Source organism: Aquarana catesbeiana, linkage group LG09, assembly GCF_042186555.1.
Source record: "Aquarana catesbeiana isolate 2022-GZ linkage group LG09, ASM4218655v1, whole genome shotgun sequence".
In the NCBI taxonomy this organism is placed as follows: Eukaryota; Metazoa; Chordata; class Amphibia; order Anura; family Ranidae; genus Aquarana; species Aquarana catesbeiana.
In genome coordinates, this window is record NC_133332.1 from 293193121 (window position 1) to 293216144 (window position 23024).

Here is a 23024-nt window from a genome sequence, read left to right on the forward strand (position 1 = left end):
ACAAGGATGGCTGTGTGTTGCTGTACACCGGTATACGGCGGAGCTATCGTAAACACGTAAACATGAGTATAGCAGATGGGAAAATGCAAAAAATAGAAAAAAAAAAATACGTGGTACAAGTTACAATCTGACTGTACAATTAACTTTAAATTTAACAAAACCATGCAATAAAATCTTATATAAAGTATGTCCGGCTAAGGTAGAACACCCAAGTAATTGGCACCTCATCCCAAATAGTTAATTAATGGAGTGAAGAGGAAAAAGGGGGATTGTTGCGGTGCTTACAGATAATAATGGAAACCATTTATTTTTAAAAAGTATTGTAATTTTAATGAGAATAAAGTTAAAACAGAACAGGGCCACTTTTTTCACAGGTACTCAACATTTGAAGGTGGTCATTTGGCGAATATTTAGTTCTGACAAAAGTTGTCTTTTCATATAAGCCCGACATGTTTCGCCTATTAGCTTCATCAGGGGATATATGATGCAAATACCTACATAAATCATCCAATCAATTTACACCCAGTCAAGCAGGTCCTTTACGCTACATAGTTGTTGGTAGATTTAAAGAAGCTTGTACAATCAGATTGAAATGTGTGGTGAGCTTAATGCTGAACTCCAGGATTATTAAACACTGGCTACACACGAGGCATGTGTACTCTTTGAACCTTGGGTGTGCTTTGTGTATTTTCTTCCAGATCTGTGCAGTAATCCAGTGTGATACTTTGCTTCCTATAATGAAGACCGCTCACTGCTGCTCTCGCTCCTTGCGCAGGATGACTGGTCTTGTCTCCGCCCCTCCTGTAGTTTTCTGTAGGTAGCCTGTGGTGGGTGGAGCCTGCTGGGTCCCTCCCACAGCTCTGCTCTCTGCACACCAATGAAGTCACTGCTTCTTTTACAAGGTTATACCTGTGTTTGCACATTCATAATGTGGATTTATATCCTTTGTGACTATTGAGGAATACATATAAATAAAAGCTTTTTTTGCCTCGAGTTCAGCTTTAATTTAGCGTGCTAGTGACAACAATTTTAAAGTTGTAATTATTTTGTCCAGCAGCCCAAAAAAAAATTGAATGCATTTTAGACTGGCAAACCTGGTCGAGGTCATTAAAAGCATTTTCCGTCTAAGCGCACCCCCTGCCTACTGCCAGTACAGACCTTTGCACAGCCTAGCGCAATTATCCTGCTTTTCTGACCGTGTTGTGAATAGGTGCGGAGAGGGAGGGGGGTACAGGAGGGGGAGGGCAAGTCTAATTACTGGTGGGGACATTCAGCCTAAATATTCCCTGGAGGGACCCCGGATTTAAGTAGATGCTGTTGTCATGACAACCGCTCCTGTCAAGGCTGCTCATCCTCTATGAGGCCTGACAACTTCCCTGATGTACAGGATCCCATCCCAGCCGCCAAACCTCACACTCCATGCATTGATTTTACTAGTCAACCGGAGACAAGGGCCTCCTGCCTAATACACTCCCAAATGAAGATGCAGCCTTGGTGCCTCCAGCCATGCAGATCACTGATCACACCAACAAGAGGGGATTATAAATAAAACAGACACCTATGAAGTCTGCCCCGTCTATACCGCCATCAGGAAGCGTATGCACTGACCCCCACTGATGATCAGCATGTGCACAGTGAAAGGATCATTCCTGCAGCAAAACGATCAATGACTGGCTGCAAAAGATTTGACAGATGTTGTGATCTGTCAAAACTTTTGCAGCCAGTCAAAAGATTTGACAGATGGAGGAGGAACTCGACTGGCCTGCACAGAGTCCTGACCTCAACCTGATAGAACGCCTTTGGGATGAATTAGAGCTGAGACTGTGAGCCAGGCCTTCTCGTCCAACATCAGTGCCTGACCTCACAAATGCATTTCTGGAAGAATGGTGAACCATTCCCATGGACAGCCTTCCCAGAAGAGTTGAAGCTGTTATAGCTGCAACGGGTGGGCCAACTCAATATTGAACCCTACGGACTAATGCCCTGTACACACGGTCGGATTTTCCGACGGAAAATGTGTGATAGGACCTTGTTGTCGGAAATTCCGACCATGTGTAGGCTCCATCACACATTTTCCATCAGAATTTCCGACACACAAAGTTTGAGAGCAGGCTATAAAATTTTCCGACAACAAAATCCGTTGTCGGAAATTCCGATCGTGTGTACACAAATCCGACGGACAAAGTGCCACGCATGCTCAGAATAAATAAAGAGATGAAAGCTATTGGCCACTGCCCCGTTTATAGTCCCGACGTACGTGTTTTACGTCACCGCGTTCAGAGCGATCGGATTTTCCGACAACTTTGACCGTGTGTATGCAAGACAAGTTTGAGCCAACATCCGTCGGAAAAAATCCTAGGATTTTGTTGTCAGAATGTCCGAACAAAGTCCGACCGTGTGTACGGGGCATCAGACTGGGAAGTCATTAAAGTTCATGCGTGTGTAAAGGCAGGTGTCCCAATATTTTTGGTAATATAGTGTATCAATTGGATTGGTTGTTGACTACAGATCAATTATTCTTATCAGCAGAGATTGATTGGAAAATAAACCAATTATAAATCAAAACATATGTGACCAGCATAAGAGCCCACATATACTGGTGTTTTTTCTTTTTGTCTGATGCGGGTCATGAAATGCCCTCTGGCTTCAATGTAGTAGTGTAGATAACAGTTCAGAGGCAGCATTTGACCTGCTTTGCGCTGTATTTCTCCAGGCACAGTCAAAGGAATTTATCAACTGAGGCAAACAGGATCTGGAGTAGCTGTACATGGCAACCAATCAGCTTCTATCTTCAGCTTGTACAGTTAAGTGTTTAAAATGTAAGATAGAAGCTGATTGGTCGTCCAATATACAACTGCTCCAGATTCCCCCCCAGCATGTCCTATTGGGGTGCAATTGCAGGCGAAGCAAGTCAGGCCCAGGCTTTTCTTATTAATCGTTGGATTTTCTATTTGAACATTTGTTTGAGCTTTGCTGTTCGAATGGAATAAGCTTCATTTGACCAGAATTCCCGTCTACACATGGATGGCGGTTGTCAAATTTGATCGCTTTTGTTTGATCAAGCGGTGATCTCAGAGATTTCTTGGAGGTCGAAGTTAAAGTGGAAGCAAACACTAACAATAAACTTCTCTCATTCGATCCTTTTTTGGTTTGTTAAATATACCATTGAAAGTGTTTTGTTAGATCTGTTTGATAAGTGCAAAAACAAACTGTTGATCCTGCCAGAAATCTTGTCAGCTGATAACTTCCTGTTCTCTCTGCCTGTGCTGCATTGTTATCAGTTATATTGTTCCTAGTTAGCTCTGAAGACTACAGAACCACACCAATCTATGTTATATAGAAAGGGCGGGAGGGGGTCTCTGTAGTCCTGTCCTGGAGTGACACCTATGGCTCCCTCCATAGATACAGTGGAGTAAATGAGCGTTGTCACCTTAGCACAGGAACGGAAGGGTGTCACTGGCAGAATTACCAGGTAAAAATAAAGGAAAAACATGTTATATAAAGACTACCTTCTTATATCAATCAGAACTCAGATGAGAAATGATTTCTGATTGGCTGCTTTGGATTGCTGCACTTTGCATATCCTCACTGCCATTATCTTGCCTTGAAAGCTTGCGGATTGATCGCCTTAGTTATGAGATTATTGCAGGTGATCTAAGCGCCCATTGTAATAATTGGGTTACTAATAAACTGGAGAACGAGCGATAATGGGGAAATTTCACCGCTGAATGCCTTACTTTCTCTTGTCTTTGGAACAAAAATTGTGTCCATAAAGAAAAGAATGAATACTTACCTGCCCCACCGCCTGTGCCGGTGATCTTTGGGTAAAGTGTCTTCAGGATCCCGGAAGGGTGTCGGATACCTGGTTTCCCCTGCTGAGCACAGTGGTTCGATCCGCTGGCCCCAACATCACTATTGTGTCCTGTAGTGTGGTTGGAGACCGGCGGACAGAACCACAGAGGGCACCAGGGGACCTGGCATCTGATACGCCGGGAAGTATCAGCTAACAGTGTTTCCCAGTGCTCTTCAAGGGAGCAAAGTCTCAATATACCACCCGGCGGAGAGGTCAGCAGAAAGGATCCTCTTGTACAGGGGACTGCTGCTTTACTTACCTTATTTATTACAGATACACAGCACTTTACATACTATGCATTGATATCAGTACCCTCAAGGAGCTTTCAATCTAAGGTCCCTATCTTACATACTGGGGCCAATTCAGACAGGACACAAATAACCTACCAGCAGGTCTCTGGAGTGTGGGGGGAAACCAGATGACCTACAGCAGTGGTCTCCAAACTGTGGACCGCGGGCTGGATGCGGCCCTTTGCTTGTTTGTATTCGGCCTTTGGGGCACAATTCCTTCCACTGACACCAACTATGGGGCACCATTCCTTCAACTGACACCTACTATGGGGCACCATTCCTTCAACTGACACCTACTATGGGGCACCATTCCTTCAACTGACACCTACTATGGGGCACCATTCCTTCAACTGACACCTACTATGGGGCACCATTCCTTCAACTGACACCTACTATGGGGCACCATTCCTTCAACTGACACCTACTATGGGGCACCATTCCTTCAACTGACACCTACTATGGGGCACCATTCCTTCAACTGACACCTACTATGGGGCACCATTCCTTCAACTTACACCTAATATGGAGCACCATTCCTTCAACTGACACCTACTATGGGGCACCATTCCTTCAACTGACACCTACTATGGGGCACCATTCCTTCAACTTACACCTACTATGGGGCACCATTCCTTCAACTGACACCTACTATGGGGCACCATTCCTTCAACTTACACCTGCTATGGGGCACCATTCCTTCAACTTACACCTAATATGGAGCACCATTCCTTCAACTGACACCTACTATGGGGCACCATTCCTTCAACTGACACCTACTATGGGGCACCATTCCTTCAACTTACACCTGCTATGGGGCACCATTCCTTCAACTTACACCTAATATGGAGCACCATTCCTTCAACTGACACCTACTATGGAGTACTATTCCTCCCACTATTCAAGAGTAGGGCACTATTCCTTCCACTGACACCAACGATGGGGCATCATTTCTCCCAGTGATGGGGCACTACCTCCCAGTGATAATAAGGATGGGGCGCTATTCCTCCTGTTGACACCAATGATGGGGCACTATTTTACCCTTTTTTTTGCACCCACTGATGTCGGGACATTTTTTACTCCCAATGGTCATTCTCTGGCCCCCTAAAAACTAAAAGACAATGAACCAGCCCTTTATTTAGAAAGTTTGGAGACCCCTGACCTAGAGGAAAGCCACTCAGCACAGGAAGAACGTGCAAACTCCATGCAGGTAGCGTAATGGATGGGATTGGACCTGAGGCCTTTATTTTTCTGCAAGGCAGAAGTGCCAACCATTGAGCCAACCGTGCTCTATGTCTATACACTTGACGACAGGGTTGCTTTTTAATCAGATTATGTGGGGGTGTTATAACATAGTACATACGACTCTCTACTACTCCATTATAACATAGTACATACGACTCTCTACTACTCCATTATAACATAGTACATACGACTCTCTACTACTCCATTATAACATAGTACATACGACTCTCTACTACTCCATTATAACATAGTACATACGACTCTCTACTACGCCATTATAACATAGTACATATGACTCTCTACTACTCCATTATAACATAGTACATACCACTCTATACTACGCCATTATAACATAGTACATACGACTCTACTACTCCATTATAACATAGTACATACGACTCTACTACTCCATTATAACATAGTACATATGACTCTCTACTACTCCATTATAACATAGTACATACCACTCTATACTACTCCATTATAACATAGTACATACGACTCTACTACTCCATTATAACATAGTACATATGACTCTCTACTACTCCATTATAACATAGTACATATGACTCTCTACTACTCCATTATAACATAGTACATATGACTCTCTACTACTCCATTATAACATAGTACATACGACTCTCTACTACTCCATTATAACATAGTACATATGACTCTACTACTCCATTATAACATAGTACATATGACTCTCTACTACTCCATTATAACATAGTACATATGACTCTACTACTCCATTATAACATAGTACATATGACTCTCTACTACTCCATTATAACATAGTACATATGACTCTACTACTCCATTATAACATAGTACATATGACTCTCTACTACTCCATTATAACATAGTACATATGACTCTCTACTACTCCATTATAACATAGTACATATGACTGTACTACTCCATTATAACATAGTACATATGACTCTCTGCTACACAGAGCACAATCAGGCTTATTTCACAACTTAAAGAGCAACGATTCATAGCAACCCATCAGAACCTCCATACCACTAATTTGACTGAAATTTGATTGGTTGTTATTTCACTTTCCATATAATTTGCCGTGCTATTTATTAATGCAGCCTGCCCTTTGGGGCATGTAGCACAGAGTCTGCTGGGACTTGCAGTTTCCTAGCAGCCAGCGTGCTGTGTATTGTTCAACTCGCCTACGATCCTCTGAATCAAAATTCCTCCAAAAACATCCAGCGGGATGCTAAATAACGCGGATCCCCTCTGGGTCACGCTCTTTGTAAACGCCTGATATTTTTCTGTACCATTTCATTTTACACCTCCGCCTGTGTCCTGGGGGAACGCAGTGTCTGATTTCTCCCCGGAGGACGGCTGTCACTGTGACTGCACACACACACACTGGGTCTCATTTATAAAAAATCGCAGCAAATAGCGGTGTAGCTCATGTCAGCCAATGTACCTGCTTGCTGTCATCCTCTTACCTGCGGTAGAAATACAGCAGGTAAAAACTGACCGGCTAGTAGAGGCAATACCTCCATTTATCTTTGCAATAGTGTCTACCTTTGATTCCTACGTTATGTTTTTCATTACCATTCCTGGTATGTTCTCTTTCCTTGCAATAAAAAGGCTCATTAGACCAGGAAATGACATCTGATGGAAGCAGGTGTCACTAATGAAGCATCATCTGTGTTTTTTAGTCTCCTCCACTGATGCAGCACAATGTACCTATCATGTACCTATCTGATCTCATATTTTATTCTCCCATCCTTGCACAATACTGCTGATATTACCCTTAGTCTTCTATACCTAGCCATTTTAATTTGGGGGCTCTCCCCCCCCCCCTCCTTCTGTGGGTGCTGCATATGCTGTCTGCTTTCCCATTGGCTGGAAATGATGTCATTGCTCCTAGAATCGTGTAATAAGCAGTTGGTGGAGGTGCAGGGATGGTGCCGTCACCACTGCTACACCCAGTCATTCATATATATCGCTCTGTCTCTCGTCCTCTGTAACCCTTGCCGTGCCAGGATCGCAGATTTACTCCTCGACATACAAGACCAATTTTCACCGGTTCCACATGACAACTCCCGCTCCGTTATCAGCTTTAGAGCCTAACAAGTTCAACCAGCAGAGCTTACAATCTATTTAAAAAAAAAAAAAAAATCATTTTGCTACAGCGTTGGATTAGCAATGCTGGTGAAATAGAATGGCTGTAAGGAAAGAAAAATGGTTGGGGGGGGGGTGGGGGGGGTGGAGGAGCACACCCACCACCCCTGATAGGAACGTCTATATAACCCAATAATGTCCATTTCACTAGTAACACACCACAGTTACATCAGAAGAACGCAAAACCCATCAGATAAAAAAAAGACGAAACACACGTGTTTAACTCTTTTCACGCTTCCCAAGCTTGCCAGGGGTACAGAGTGACGTCATAGTGCGCTGCCTCTGATCCCGCGGTCTACCCCCAGCCCAGAAAGTTCTCCACATATAACACAGGTGATAATAGAGCATGAAACCATAGTGCTATTGATATTAGATAATATATTAGATATTGATATTAGATATTGATAAGCTATTGATAATATTGATATTAGAGCATGAATCCACAATGCTATTGATATTAGATATTAGCTAATATATTAAATACTGATATTAGATATTAATAAGCTATTGATATTAGTGATATTAGAGCATGATTCCACAATGCTATTGATATTAGATATTGATATTTGATATTAGATATTAGATAATATATTAAATATTGATATTAGATATTAATAAGCTATTGATATTAGTGATATTAGAGCATGAATCCACAATGCTATTGATATTAGATATTGATATTTGATATTAGATAACATATTAGATATTGTTATTTGATATTAGATATTAGATAATATATTAGATATTGATATTAGATAATATATTAGATATTGATATTAGATATTGATAAGCTATTGATAATATTGATATTAGAGCATGAATCCACCAAGATGGATCTGTCTGGGTGATGTCATACAACTCAGCTATCATCGGTCTTATTCCGAATCTTTTCCCTGCAAGCCGCAAAAGAGCCACGTTTCCACGCAAAGCCTCTGCAACCAATCAGATATCACCTCTGTCTGTTTCGAACATTCAGAACAATAAAAGATTACATGCGATTGGTTGTCACGGCTTACCGCACTTTGCACATGGCTTCTTGCCTACTTCATGTCTAACACGCATGTTCGCAACAAACGCCACCGGCGCCAATTAGTTAAAGGAGCCACCAACCTATCATATTATAGACACATGTAAACCACCTTTAACCCTAGAAAAAAAATAATTACATTTTTTTGAAACTCTATTGCCAATATTGATGCTCGTTAGAATAAAGTCGCCCATGTCATTTAGACGTATTCATAAAGCTGATGGAAAAACCATTGCCGTGCAAAGTGCTGTAACTAATAGTAAACAGCTTTCTGTTTCCTCTAGCCTTAAAAAAAATGAATTTTGATTGGCTGATAGGGGTGACTGCACTTTACAGATGGCTTGGTTGCCTTATTAAAGAAGCTCATAGGTTTTTAATAGTGGATATGAAGCTTGTCTGTCTGCGCCGAGCTCCTTACCTGCACCTGCATAAAAGAGCCCCGGTAGAAGCAGCATGCAGCCGCTGATAGGGCGCTCCATAAACTGCACCTCTCAGTCATTGTAAAAGCAGATCCTCCATCCAAATCCACAGAGAAGCCGGGATCCTGCAGCCTTTCCCCGTCCCCAGGTCTGGTGGCCGTCAGCTGCTGTCTGTGTCTAGCAATCTGTACAGCTGATGCTCCCTACTGGTGCTGATGCTGCTGCTGGATTGCAGGCTGATGGTTCATGCATTACCTCATCTCTTGTCAGTAGAGCATCATGGGAGGAGCCTGGTCCTCATAGAAATTCACCTCCCCCTCCCTCCTCCTACCGCGCTCTTATCTCCCAATTCCCTTTCTGCCTCCCTGGGATCACACCTCCCCTTTTTTCCTTGGTTTTTTGGAAGGGAAAGGGGGCTGCTTAGTCTGTGAATGAATGAGATTCTGCTGGGTGGGGGCAGGGTAGGAATCCGAGGTCATCAGGAGAACCTCGAGAAGCCGCCCAGGTCACCTAATGCTGGCTGTAGGCATCAATCTGCGCTCTCCAGATTCATACACCATTTTTCGCTCGTAGTTTTGTGCGAACGATCAACGCATTAACACGAGTGATTTTGCATGACAAATGATACGTTTGCGAAATACACACACCAGAAAATACTGAACTGCCACTTCTAGGTACAGGAAGCCGGCCCAGAACAACGATGATGAAGATGATGAAGGTGTGGGTGTATGTAGACTGGAAGTGGCTGAAAGAGGCTGAAGGAGATCAGCATCACATAGATACAACGAGGGATAAACATGGTGAAAATTGTATGAAAACATGGCAATGATTTATGATACATTTTAGAAAACTAAATATCATCCAGTTCAGGTTTATGTATGCTAGTATGGCACAGGTTCACTTTAACCACTTAAAGTGTAAGTAAACCCCCCTATTGTTTTCAGCCAAGGAAGCTGCCATCTTTGCCTCTGTTTAATCTACAACTTCCATGATGCTGCACATGTGATCAGATATGACACCAGCCAACCTGCACGGTTTAGGAGATATCCCCTGTATTTGCATGTGCTGACATCATGGGCACATGCTCACGGAAGCAAACTGAAGCAATGGCGCGTACGTGCTGTTGCTTCAGTTAGTGTGCCGTTACCGGTGTCTTGCCGAGAAAGTTCCCCCGGTGGATAAGGACCCCCCTGGACTGCGCAGGCGCAGCGCTTGCGCAGTACGAGCCGCCAAAGGTCTCGGAAGTTGAACAGCTGATCATAAGCTCTACACGGCGCCTGCGCACTGAGTCCAGGATCAAGCCCCACCATCCAAGTGGACATAGAGTTAGAATAAAAATATGCCGAGTGAAGCGAGGCCATGCCCGAAGCGTGGCAAGCGAAGCGAGCCCGCGAGGGGCCCTGTTACAGGCGCGCCGTTTACAGCTGACTCACAGGTGTTCAGCTTCGGCTATTTTTGGCGGCTCGTACTGCGCAAGCGCTGCGCCTGCGCAGTACAGGGGAGTCCTTATCCACAGGGGGGGGAACTTTTTCGGCAGAACACCGGCGGCTCCCACGTGCATGTGCGGGAGTGACGTCATCGCGGCTCCGGCCAACCACAGCGCCGGAGCCCGCGATACCCGGAAGTAGCTCCGGGAACGATGTCGCCGGCTGGAGCGGTGAACGAGGACCGCTGCGTGGGGCTTCGATCTCAGGTGAATATTACATAATGAACTAGTATGCTATGCATACTAGCTCATTATGCCTTTGTCTTGAAGGTGTTAGTTTTATTTATTTTTTTCAAAGGGTTTACAACCACTTTAAACCCTGCAAGACAATGGCATAATGTGCTAGTTTGTATCGCATACTAGACATTATGAAATACCTTAGAACGAAGCCCTCCAGTGGCACACTGCCACTGCTGGCAGGGCTTCCATCTTCACCGGTCTTCCTTACGGGTTTGCGTCCCCTGGCCATCTGATTGGCCGCGCCGCTAAGGCGTCACTCCTGCGCATACGCGCGGGAGTCATGGACAGTGGCACGGGGCTCTTAAGGGACGGCACAGGTATGCCATCTCTTCAGAGCGCATGTGCCAGTGATATCACCAGCTGCATACAGTGTGAATATCTCCTAAGCAGTGCAAGTTTAGGAGATATTCACTGTACATACAGGTAAGTCTTATTATAGATCAGGTAAGTCAATCCGCTTTTCTTAGTTCTCTTGGCATAAACAAGCTGCAATGGTCCCTGTATCAGTCTTGCTGATGTCAGAGGACCTTAGATCACCAGAGTGTAGGGAAGAAGAGGCTGCAAGGACCAGTCTAGAAGCACAAAAAAGCCTGAAGGAGCAGAGGGTTGGGTCAAACTGCTTGTCCCAGTCCCCATGGTACAGACCTACTGCAAGGGAGGACTTTTATTGTTCCTCGAGCACAGCTTTAAAGCGGAACTAAACCCCCCAAAGATACTCAACCTTCCAGCAATGCAGCGGTTACACCCCTCGCCAGCCACTGTCCTCTTCTCCCCGAGTGCCGAGTTTTCTACCTCTTGATTGGCTGGTTGGGGTTGCTGTCCCTGCCGGCCGCCCTGCTCTCTTTTCTTTCTGCATTTTTGGCCTTTACTGACAGCAGCGGCAGCCATTGGCTCCTGCTGCTGTCAGTCGAGTCCTGTTAGGAGGGAGCGGAGGGTAGGGACAAGTGGCGCTGTGTGTGTCTATAGAAACAGCCTGGCTCGGAAGCGCCCATAGCAAGTGGCTTGCTATGGTGGCACTCAAAGAAGAGGAGGAGCAGGTAGCCCCAGCAAGGGCCCCCAGAACAGGAGGATCGGGGCCGCTCTGTGCAAAACCCTTGCACAGAGCAGGTCATAACATTTGTTATTTTCATGTAAATAAACGTAGCTTTACAACCACTTTAAACAGTAAGGTTGCATGCACACAAGCGGTAGTGTCAAATCCTGCCATTTTCAGGTACACGGGAGGCACAGGTGCAGCATCCGGCCCTCACTGCCAGCAGTTTGATAAAATTGATGACAGGCTGAAATATGTGGTGGCCGGACACAGCTGGATGCTGTACAGAGCAGTACTCACGTTGAGGGCCGTATGCCCTTAACTTTTTCAGAGCCACGCTATAGCCGAATGACGGCAACACCACAGATCTACTTTGCCGGGAGGCCGTCAATAGACGGCCTCACCGTTGCACACTCCCCACGAGCCCCTTGCAAGGCGCGTGCTGTGATCACCCAGTCAATGAGATCCCGGCCCCTCACCATGTGATCAGCTGTTAGCCAATGACAGCTGATCACATGATGTAAAAAGAAGATCGGTAATAGTTTTTTTTTCTCCTCATGCTGACAGCGTGAGGAGAAAAAAAAGCCGTTCACTGGCTTCAGTATAAGGGACATCGGTCCCGAAGAGGAAGAGGCGAAGACGCCTCATCTGTGCCCACCAGTAAAGCCTGCCAGTGCCACAAATCAGTGCCCACCAGTGCATAAGTGCCAGTAATCAGCGCCACCTATTAATGCCCACCAATGATGCTAATCAGTGCCTCATCAGTGCCACCTAGCAGTGCTGCTCATCAGTGTCACCTACCAGTGCCCATCACTGCCACCCATCAGTGCCCATCACTGCTACCCATCAGTGCCCATCACTGCCACCTATCAGTGCCCATCAATGCCAGCTATCAGTGCCACCTATTAGTGTCCTTCAGTGCCACCTATCAATGCCCATCAATGCCGCCCATCAGTGCCACCCATCAGGGCCCACTAATGCCACCTATCAGTGCCCACCAGTGCCACCTCATCAGTGCCCACCAGTGCCACCTATTAGTGCCCATCAGTGCCGCCTTATCAATGTCCATCAATGCAGCCTATCAGTGCCCATCAGTGCAGCCTCATCAGCGTACATCAATGAAGGAGAAGAATTACCTGTTTGCAAAATTTATTAACAAAATATAAAACGGTTTTGTATTTTTTTTTCTTTAATTTCGGTATTTTTTAAATTTTTTTAACAAATATAAAAAACCCAGAGGTGATCAAATACCACCAAAAGAAAGCTCTATTTGTGGGAAAAAAGTGATAAAAATGTCATTTGGGTACAGTGTTGTATGACCGCGCAATTGTTGTTCAAAGAGAGACAGCGCTAACAGCTGAAAATTTGTCTGGGCAGGAGGGGGGTTTAGGTGCCCAGTAAGGAAGTGGTTAAGGATGTATACAATATTCTTGGTTTTGGGGACCTGTGTCTCCCAAGGAGCCGGAAACATCAGGATTTGACACTGATAGACCAAACTGCCCATGTGCATGAGATCTAAGGTAGCTGAAACCCCCACATGAGAACAATCTTTATACAATAAAATCATTTTATTTGTTATTATATTTTGGTGATCCTTTGCAATCATAAAAAAGCCCTCCATCCCGATAGGCTCACTTACTAGGACATTGGACTGTAGCTTAACACCATGCCTAGCAGATTTGGAGGACAGATGATCTGGCAAGCATTAAGCCATGGACAAGCGTGTCCCTCTTGGCACTCATTTGTTTGACAGAAGCTTCCTTGTTTGAAGCTGTAGACAGACATGCGGCCAGAATGTGGCTTTTGAAAGCAGAACGTTTTACCCTGAAAGGGTTTTCTATCTACAGATGACTTGAAATAACCAGATTGTACTGCAGTTACTAAATGAATTCCATGTCTTTCTTTTAGATAGAGTCTGTATTCGCACCATAGAGTGTTCACATAACATACTATAAATCACTGATGGATTTATGTTTGGGCAGTGGCAGAACAAAAAAAAATACTGCGCCAATCTTGCCAAGAGCCTCCAGAAGATAGAAGAAGACAATTGGGAGGTCAGTTCACCAGGACCTGAAACAGCAGTTCTGGCTGCATTTGGCATTTAACCTTTCTGCTGCCAGAAACGGTTTTGCACAAATGTTAAAAAGACATTCGATTAGTTAACCCACCCCACACACACACACACACATTATACATTTTTTTTTAAAGCAGAGACCCTGGAGCTTAAAATGTTGGTAGTTTCATTTTTTTATGTCTCACGATATTATGGGTTCAATCAAACCCATATTTTCAGTAAAAATACACTAAAGTTAATTAAGTGCACAAAAACGCAATTTATTAGCCATTTTTTGGTAAAGTATAGAAGATGAGGTTGTGCTGAGTAAATAGATACCAAACATGTCAAGCTTTAAAGTGGTTGTAAAGTCTATAATAAGGCTTACCTGTAGGTACTGGAAATATCTCCTAAACCTGCACGGTTTAGGAGATATTTACCATATACGCTTGCGCCAACGTCATCGGCGCATGCGCACAGAAGAAAGGGCAAGATCGTGCCGTTTCTAAGGGGCTTGTGCCGTGACTGGCAGCTCCCGCGTGCATACCCTCTTCCTTCCGGGGCCGGAGTCCACGGCCCCAGAAGGAAGAGGGGTGAAGATGTGTGTGGCCACCAGTGTGGACATCGCGGGCTTTGTTTGCAGGTAAGTGGCACATAATGGGTTAGTATGCGATGCATACTAGCCCATTACGCTTCTACTTTGCAGGGGAAAAAAGAGGACATAAAACCTATCAGGGTTTCCTTCCTCTTTAACCACTTAAGGACCGCCCGCTGTCGCTATACGTCGGCTGTTTGAAGGAGGATATCGTTATTATGGCAGCAGCTAGCTGCCATAACCCCAGTATCCTCGTCTTCAGCGGGCAGACCGCTATAAGATAAAAGTGGTCTCTGCGGTGGATTTGCCGCGAGATCACTTTTTTCGGTGGCAGGAGAGGGCCTCCCCCTGCCCTCCACTGCTTACCGGAGCCGTCGGCAGCGGTGGAGGTGACCGTGTCCTGTCAGTAGCTGGGTATGGAGACTAGTGAGGGGAAGATGGCCCCCACCCGTCTCCATACAATTGCTGGGCGGAAGCGATCTCAAAACGTCACTTCCGCCCATTTTTTTTAAATAATTTTTTTAAATGACAATTTTTATTTATTTATTTTTGCATTTTAGTGTAAATATGAGATCTGAGGTCTTTTTGACCCCAGATCTCATATTTAAGAGGACCTGTCATGCTTTTTTCTATTACAAGGGATGTTTAAATTCCTTGTAATAGGAATAATGTGAGGTATTGCCACAACCGATAGAGCGAGAGCAATAATTCTAGCCCTAGACCTCCTCTGTAACGCAAAACATGCAACCTGTAGAATTTTTTAAACGTCGTCTATGGAGATTTTTAAGGGTAAAATTTTGTCGCCATTCCACGAGCGGGCGCAATTTTGAAGTGTGACATGTTGGGTATCAATTTACTTGACATAACGTTATCTTTCACAATATAAAAAAAAAAATTTGGCTAACTTTACTGTTGCCTTATTTTTTAATTAAAAAAAGTGTATTTTTTCCAAAAAAAAGTGTGCTTGTAAGACCGCTGCGCAAATACGGTGTGACAGAAAGTATTGCAATGACCACCATTTTATTCTCTAGGGTGTTAAAAAAAAATGTATAATGTTTGGGGGTTCTAAGTAATTTTCTAGCAAAAAAACTGTTTTTAACTTGTAAACAACAAATCTCAGAAAGAGGCCCGGTCCTTAAGTGGTTAAAGTTGCGCACATGCGTGTAACGGCAAAAAGCTATGGTAGGCAAAATTTTCCATAGGCGACACTTTAAAAGCCTTTACAGGTCATCAGTTTAGGGTTAATCATAATTGAGGGCCCTAGAATTATTGCTCTCATTCTGGTGTGCGTGGTGGTACCTAATATGTGAAATGCAGCTGATGGTTTGTATGTAGGCGCCCTATGTTTGTCTATGTTTATATGTGCATGTTGATGGGGGCAGGGGAAATTTGAATTATTTCTTTGAGTGTAACCTTCATTTTTTATACTTTTGTCACTTAACTTCATGCTATCACAAAGAGGGACTGGCAAGTCCCCTATGTGATAGCATTTTGTTGTGACAGGTTCTCTTTATTTAGATATCAAGGGTCAATTACAGTCCTGATGTGTACCCTGCACTCCACTGAAGCTAATGGAGCACAGATCGTGCCCCATTAACTTCTGCCCTGGCTACAGTGGCCAGGAAAGTGAAAAAATCCTTGTTGTTTCTGGGTTCTTACTGGCTAGGGAACATTCTCTGGTCTCCCACCCCACACCGGGCGACAAGCTGCACACGCTCAGTTTGGTGTGTATTGCTAGAGAGTTTTTTCTTTTTTTTTTCTTGGGAGAGTGAATGTGATCAGCACAGGGCCAATAAGCACTGTCCAGACAGAGGGTCAGGGGTCCTGCAGCCTCATAGGACAGTCAGAGTAGAATAAAGACTCCTCCTACAAGCTTTAACCAAACCGAAATAAAAAGAAGACAGGGGCGCACCAGCCTTGTGCATTAACTTTTAAAACATTTATTAAATAAAAATAGTAAAAGAAACAACTCACAAGCAATTGGTGGAGGAGGCACAACATAAAATCGCACCAACAGACAGCCTGCGATTTAGGATGAGCGAAACCTTCCAAGTGTCGTGGAGGAACGCACAGACGTCACAATCAGCTAACGCGTTTCGAAGGGAGAGTCCCCTCTTCATCAGAGCTATGCAGTGCAACCTCCCTCAGCAGACCTCACTTATAAGTGCTTGTATGCCAGTGACACAGGGATGGGGTACGGGGCTCCTCCCCCTTTGGAAATCCCTCCCTCCTGGGTCCTCTAATCATGCGTGCAAAATTCCAATTGGTATACAAACCATATACACATATATATATACATATATACATATACACACGTGCACACATATATACATGTATATATATACACACACATACATACATGTATAAACAAATCAATAATTAATTAAATAATGGATTGATTAATTGATGGGTAGTGAATTGTGGCGTGCTGTGTAAACAGACTGCAGAGGCAACAAACAGCATGTGGTGTCTAAAACATACCAGATGTAGATCACAGTGGACATTACCAACCATGGTGAGTGGGAATCGCCCACTCAAAACATCACTCATCCGATCACAAGATGTATAAGGGTGTATAAGGGCTATGAAGATGGATGGAAATATATGTGTACTTACACTAATATTGCGGGGGGTCAGTGCTTGTAGGGCGCCTCCGCATCAACTGCATAGCGGGCCGGAAGCTGCAGCGTGTCTGTGCCAAGAAGGAACGCACGCCAATGTGTTTGCGTTCCAAACTAAAGGGGGGGAGAGAAACGGGGTTTGCGTACTAAGCTGGAGGAGGGAGGCGGGATCGACAACTCCCCCTCCGCATGGCGCTCAGTCCACTGGCCGTACAAGCGGCGTGAGACAGCCCAGTGACGTGCAGCTTTAACCAAACACTGATAAGAAGTCACAAGACTGCTATATACTGCTGATGAGAAAAGGTATTTAGCAGTTTATATTTACAAAAATAATTGCATTTCCATGTTCTGTGTACTGTGGGAGACCAGATAAAGTGAATGCAGGGTCCTGGGTTTAGTAACACTTTAAAGGGGTTGTAAACCCCGCTTTGTTATTTTTACCTACAGGTAAGCCTATAATAAGGCTTACCTGTAGGTAAAATGAATATCTCCTAAACAAGCACCTTTTTAGGAGATATTCACTCTTCAAGCAGCCGCTGACATTAGCGGAGATGGGCTCCAAAGGTCCGGCGTACCATGCCGGATCTTCAGAGCTTCTTGTCGGAACTGAGGGCTCCCGCGCACATGCAGGGGAGTGACATCTTACAGCACCAGAGCCCGGAACCCGGCTGGGGGAACATGTCAGCCATCTTAGCGGTGACCAGAAGCTGCTGGAAGGGCTTCGTTCTAAAGTAAGTAATGCATAATGTGCTAGTATGCAATGCATATTAGCACATTATGCAATTGTCTTGTAGGTTTTTTTTTTTGTTTTTTTTGGTTTACTACCGCTTTAACTTTGGAGACATTTTTTTCTTAATTCCTGTTAGAAATCTTTTTTGTTTGAAAAACCCTATGGACTTGCTTTGAAGATTGTGAATGGATGGGGCATTCAAAAAGAGAAGTGGCAGCTCCCTTTTTGACCATAAAAAGGAATGATCATTTATCAGTTGCAGGGATTTCCTAAACCTTTGAGGGTTGGAAGTGATGGACACCACTGGGAAGCTGACCCTTACCCTGTTACCACCAGCGATGGTCCACGTACTGATAATATTTGAAGATACAGTAAAACCTTGGGTTGCGAGCATAATTTGTTCCAGAAACATGCTTGTGATCCAAAGCACTTGTATATCAAAGCAAATTTCCCCATAAGAAATAATGGAAACTCAGATGATTCGTTCTACAACCATTTATTCATAATTCCTTCAGTTTATAGTCCATATAAAAAGAATATAGCAATGTGATAGGTTGTGTAACCATAAAATGTCCATTTACAAATGGAAGCCTCCACAAGGGGATTAGAAGCAAAATCCAGCAGGAGCTACAGAATATAAAAGAGAAGAGAGGTGCCTCTAAGTGTAGCAATATGTTGCTAAATGTTGTACCTTCATTCAATGTAACCATATTGCTACATTTAGGGCCCTTTCACACCTGTGGACCGTTCAGATCTGCCTGTCAGTTTTCTTTAGCGGACCTGAACGGTCGCTCCATACTAGGGATGCACCGATACCATTTATTTTTACAATGAGTACTGATACTTTTTTTTTAGTACTCGCCAATACCAATTACCGATACCTACCGGAACTGTTTTGTTTTCACTTCAGCTGTCAGCAATGGTACAAAGCATTGAAAAATTATTTACAAATGAAATAAATAGATTTTTTTTAAATGCTGTGCTTTTTCAATGTGAAATGTGTAAATATATGTTAATATATGTGTGTAAAAATATTCACTAACAAAGCAAACAAAAAAAAAGTTTTAATTGTTTATCGTTTATAAAATAGATGTGAACAAAAAAAAAAAAAGCAGGAGATTAATTAAATGGAGGAGAATAGGGAGTAAATTAAGGCTGATTAGAGTAAATTAAAGGGGTTGTAAAGGTTCATGTTTTTTCACCTTAATGCATCTTATGCATTAAGGTGAAAAAACATCTGATGATTACGGGCCCCCCAGCCCCCAGTTTACTTACCTGAGCCCTCAAAAGTCCTGCGCTTGATCCCGCACTCGATCGTCGCCCGGGCTTCTCGGCTCTTCATTGGATAGATTGATAGCAGCGCAGCCATTGGCCATTTGTCAGTCAAATCCAATGACGCGGGCAACGGGAAGGGGGCCGGGGCTGAGTCCTGAACTCAGCGGCTATGGACGCCGAATGCAGGACTCGGGAATGCGCCTGCAAGGTAACCCCCCAGGAGAGCGCTTCTCCCAGGGGGTTATCTGAAATGGGGAGGAGCTAGGAGAGTCGCCGGGGGACCCCAGAAAACGCCATTCAGGGCCACTCTGTGCAAAACAAGCTGAACAGTGGAGGTAAGTATGACATGTTTGTTATTTTTAAAAAATTAAAATCGAACCTTTAGTGTCACTTTGAGGGTTTATAAGGGGTTAAACAGAGGAACATTTGTTTATCCCTTTGATCTTCAGATGAAGAAACAGAAAGATTCAAAAAGAAACAATGTTTTTTTTTATTTAATGTTTTAGGGGCTGATCAATGTTGTTAATAAACATTGCCGGCTACTTTTTTTTTTTTTGACAGCTCCAATTACCGGACTTTTTTAACACTTTAGCTGTCAACAGGGGAGACCCACTGACAGCTCAAAGAACCGAGCCTGAAAGTATCAGTTTGCTTGAGTACCGATACTTGTGCAAATACTCGGCACCGATACCGATACTAGTATCGGTGCAACCCTACTCCATACATCTCTATGGAGCGATGGATGTTAGCGGTGACATGTCTGCTGACATCCATTCCGCCCCGATCCGCTCCATAAAAAATCCAGACGGATGGAAACCCTATTTCCCATCTGTCTGGCAGACCGGATCGGAAGAAATCGGACAGGTGGTCCGTAATCATCCAATTCCCCCCATAAAGGAGAGTGGAGATCTGACAGGTCTGTCCCTGCACAGTGCAGAGACAAACTTGTCATCCGCTGGCTCAGCAGGGATCAACGGATCGATCCCTGCTGAGCAAGAGGATGGTTGAATACGGATCCGCACGTCTGAAAGGGGCCTTAGAGGCGCCTCTCTTTTCCTTTATACTCAGTTGTGACTTGACGGTACTTGCATATCAAGACATCGCTTGTATATCAAGTCAAATTTTCTAAAAAAATTTAGCTTGTCTTGCAAAACTCTCTCAAACCAAGTTACTCTCAAACCAAGGTTTTACTGTATATTTATTAGACAGATATGTACAACCGCGTCCTCAAAAACATAGAGCAAGGAGCCCAGCTAATGAATGATTCCCAATATTTCCCTAGAAGCAAAGTGGGTGACCCAGTTTCTGGGTGGGGGAAGAGATCAAAGCTTCCCCGCAGTTGGGGATTTCTAAGAGTACCTGCAGCAAGCGATACAAATGATGCCGTCTTCCAGCATCATCTGCCTTTTAAATTGCAGAGGAAGCCAACCTATGTAGTAAGTGTAATTTATGGGGAAAAAAAAAGATATATTTCATGTTCCCCTTTTGCTATTTTTAGGTACGGAGTGTAAATATATTCACACTCCCAAGAGCCGACTCATTCTCCTTCCACTCAATCATAGTGGGATTCTTTCTGTGGTTCAGATGTGCAGAGTTTGCAAAAGTGACACAGCAAGCTTGAAACAACCTTTCACCATGATGACATCTGGTCCTCCATCCGCTTCCATCTCTTATGTACTGATCATTCGAAAACAATAATTAACTCATTAGAGGTCATTTACTAGGAGAAGAAGCAAATGGATTTGTGAAAAACAGACTAATCGCTTGTCTACGCCTAGATTTTCCTGCCTGGGGGTTCCTAATGTGCGCTGATTGCGTGCTTTCTCGGGTGCACTGAAATGTATTCTCTGGTGGGGAGGAGCTGAGTGAATTTCGAGGTATTCCTTGCTAAATACGGACATTTCCAGCAAAGGAAAATATCAGACTAGGTTACTGAAAAAAGTGGCATGGGAACCACTCGTTTAAAGGGAATGGATACTTGTTTTGCACGGTTGGTTTTATGGCCAGGACTAAAGAAAAATAATATTTGTACAAATAGTTTTTCTTTTCAGGTCAGTTCAATACATTACACAGTTTTATAACCAGCCAGCAGGCAACATGTTTTTCCGATTTCACCTTATCTATTCCTTTAAAAACCCTGGTGTTTACAGACTTCAGTAGTTCAAGCTGAAATTAGCATGCACCAGTGAATGCGCAGTGATATCTCCCCCTCCCTCCCTTTAGATGGCTCATTTCCAGAGCATGTGAAAGAAAATTGCTTTTGCTATGCTCTCTCTTTGAAAAAGTGGTCTTCAAACTGCAAACCATGGGCTAGATGTGGCCCTTTGCTTTCCTTTGGGACACTGTTCTTCCCACTGACACCAGCAATGAGTCATTATTCCTCCCACTGACCCCCGACACCAACAATGGGGCACTATTCCATCCACTTACACTAACAAATGGGCACTATTCCACCCACTAACACCAGTAATGGGGCACTATTCCTCCCACTGACACCAATGATGGAGTACTATTACTTCCACTGATACCAATAATGGGTCACTATTCCTCCCACTAACACCAACAATGGGGTACTATCCCCCCTACTTATATCAACAATGGAGCATAATTTCTCCCACTGATACCAATAAGGGGGCACCATTCTTCCCACTGACACCAATCATGGAGTACTATTACTCCCACTGATACCAACAATGGGGTACTATTTCTCCCACTGACACCAACAATGGGGGACTATTCTCACCCACACATATCAACGATGGGACATAATTTCTCCCACTGGCACCAATGATGGAGTACTATTACTCCCGCTGACATCAACAATAGGGCACGATTCCTCCCACTGACACCAACAATGGGGCACTATTCCTCCCACTGACACAAACAATGGGGTACTATTCCCCCCCCACACATAATTTCTCCCACTGACACCAATAATGGGGCACCATTCTTCCCAAGGACACCAATGATGGAGTACTATTACTCCCACTGATACCAACGATGGGGCACTATTCCTCCCACTGACACCAAAAATGGGGCACTATTCCTCCCACTGACACCAACAATGGGGCACTATTCCTCCCACTGACAAAAAGAATGGGGTACTATTCGCCCCAACACATATAAATGATGGGGCATAACTTCTCCCACTGACACCAATGATGGAGTACTATTACTCCCACTGACACCAACAATGGGGCACGATTCCTCCCACTGACACCAACAATGGAGCTCTATTCCTACCACCAGTAGGGCACTATTCCTCCTCCTACTGACCAAAGGTGCTATGTAATTTGTTTTACTCCCATTGACCACTGAGTTGTAGGCATGGTTTACTCCCACTGATGCCAGGGAATTTTCTACTCCCGCTTGCCACAGTCCAGCCCCCATAAAGTCTGAAGGACAGTAAACTGGCCCATTGTTTAGAAAGTTTGAAGACCCCTGATTTAGATAACTCATATTACTCTGAGAATCCTTTTTCATGACTTAAAAAATTATTTGTAAAAGCAATATAGCAGGGGTCGCCAAACTTTTCAAACAAAGGACCAGTTTATTGTCCTTCAGGCTTTAGGAGGGCTGGATTGTGGCCAACGGGGGTGGGGTGGCAGAAAATAGTGCCCCTATTAGTAGGGAGAATAGTATCCCATCATTGGTATCAGTGGAAGAAATAGTACCCCCCTTGTTGGTGTCAGCGGGAGGAATAGTGCCTCATATCAGTGGGAGCAATACTGCTCCAAGGGCCATATAAAGGCTAGCAAAGGGCCACATCTGGCCCTCGGGCCACAGTTTGGAGACCCCAGAAATAAAGTAAAAAAAAAACACCTGTTCAAAAAAAAAAATCAATGCCAAAGAAAAAATATAATTGAGATTGACCCCAAAAAAATTACAGTTTTCCATTAATTAGCCTAAAAAAAAACACCTGAACTGAGTAACAATATAATGTCTAGAATGCGCTTAGAATGGTTTATGTTTGGTTCCTATACTTTGCTCTCTGCTCTTTGGCTTA

The 23024-nt window shown here is 44.0% G+C and overlaps 1 protein-coding gene across 3 annotated transcripts in view; it reads right to left on the reverse strand.

Moving 5' to 3' along the window:
• The window catches only part of SH2D3C (SH2 domain containing 3C), a 173806-nt gene that overhangs the window by 30855 nt on the left and 119927 nt on the right, over positions 1-23024 (reverse strand). The window contains exon 1 of one of the 3 annotated variants that reach the window (XM_073600451.1): positions 8985-9280. The exons of the other annotated variants lie outside the window; for them this stretch is intronic. Within the exon in view, the coding sequence (XP_073456552.1) occupies positions 8985-9065 (81 nt within the window). The 5' untranslated portion in view covers positions 9066-9280. Of the gene's footprint in view, positions 1-8984; positions 9281-23024 lie in introns of those variants that run through there. 3 annotated transcript variants of the gene reach the window in all.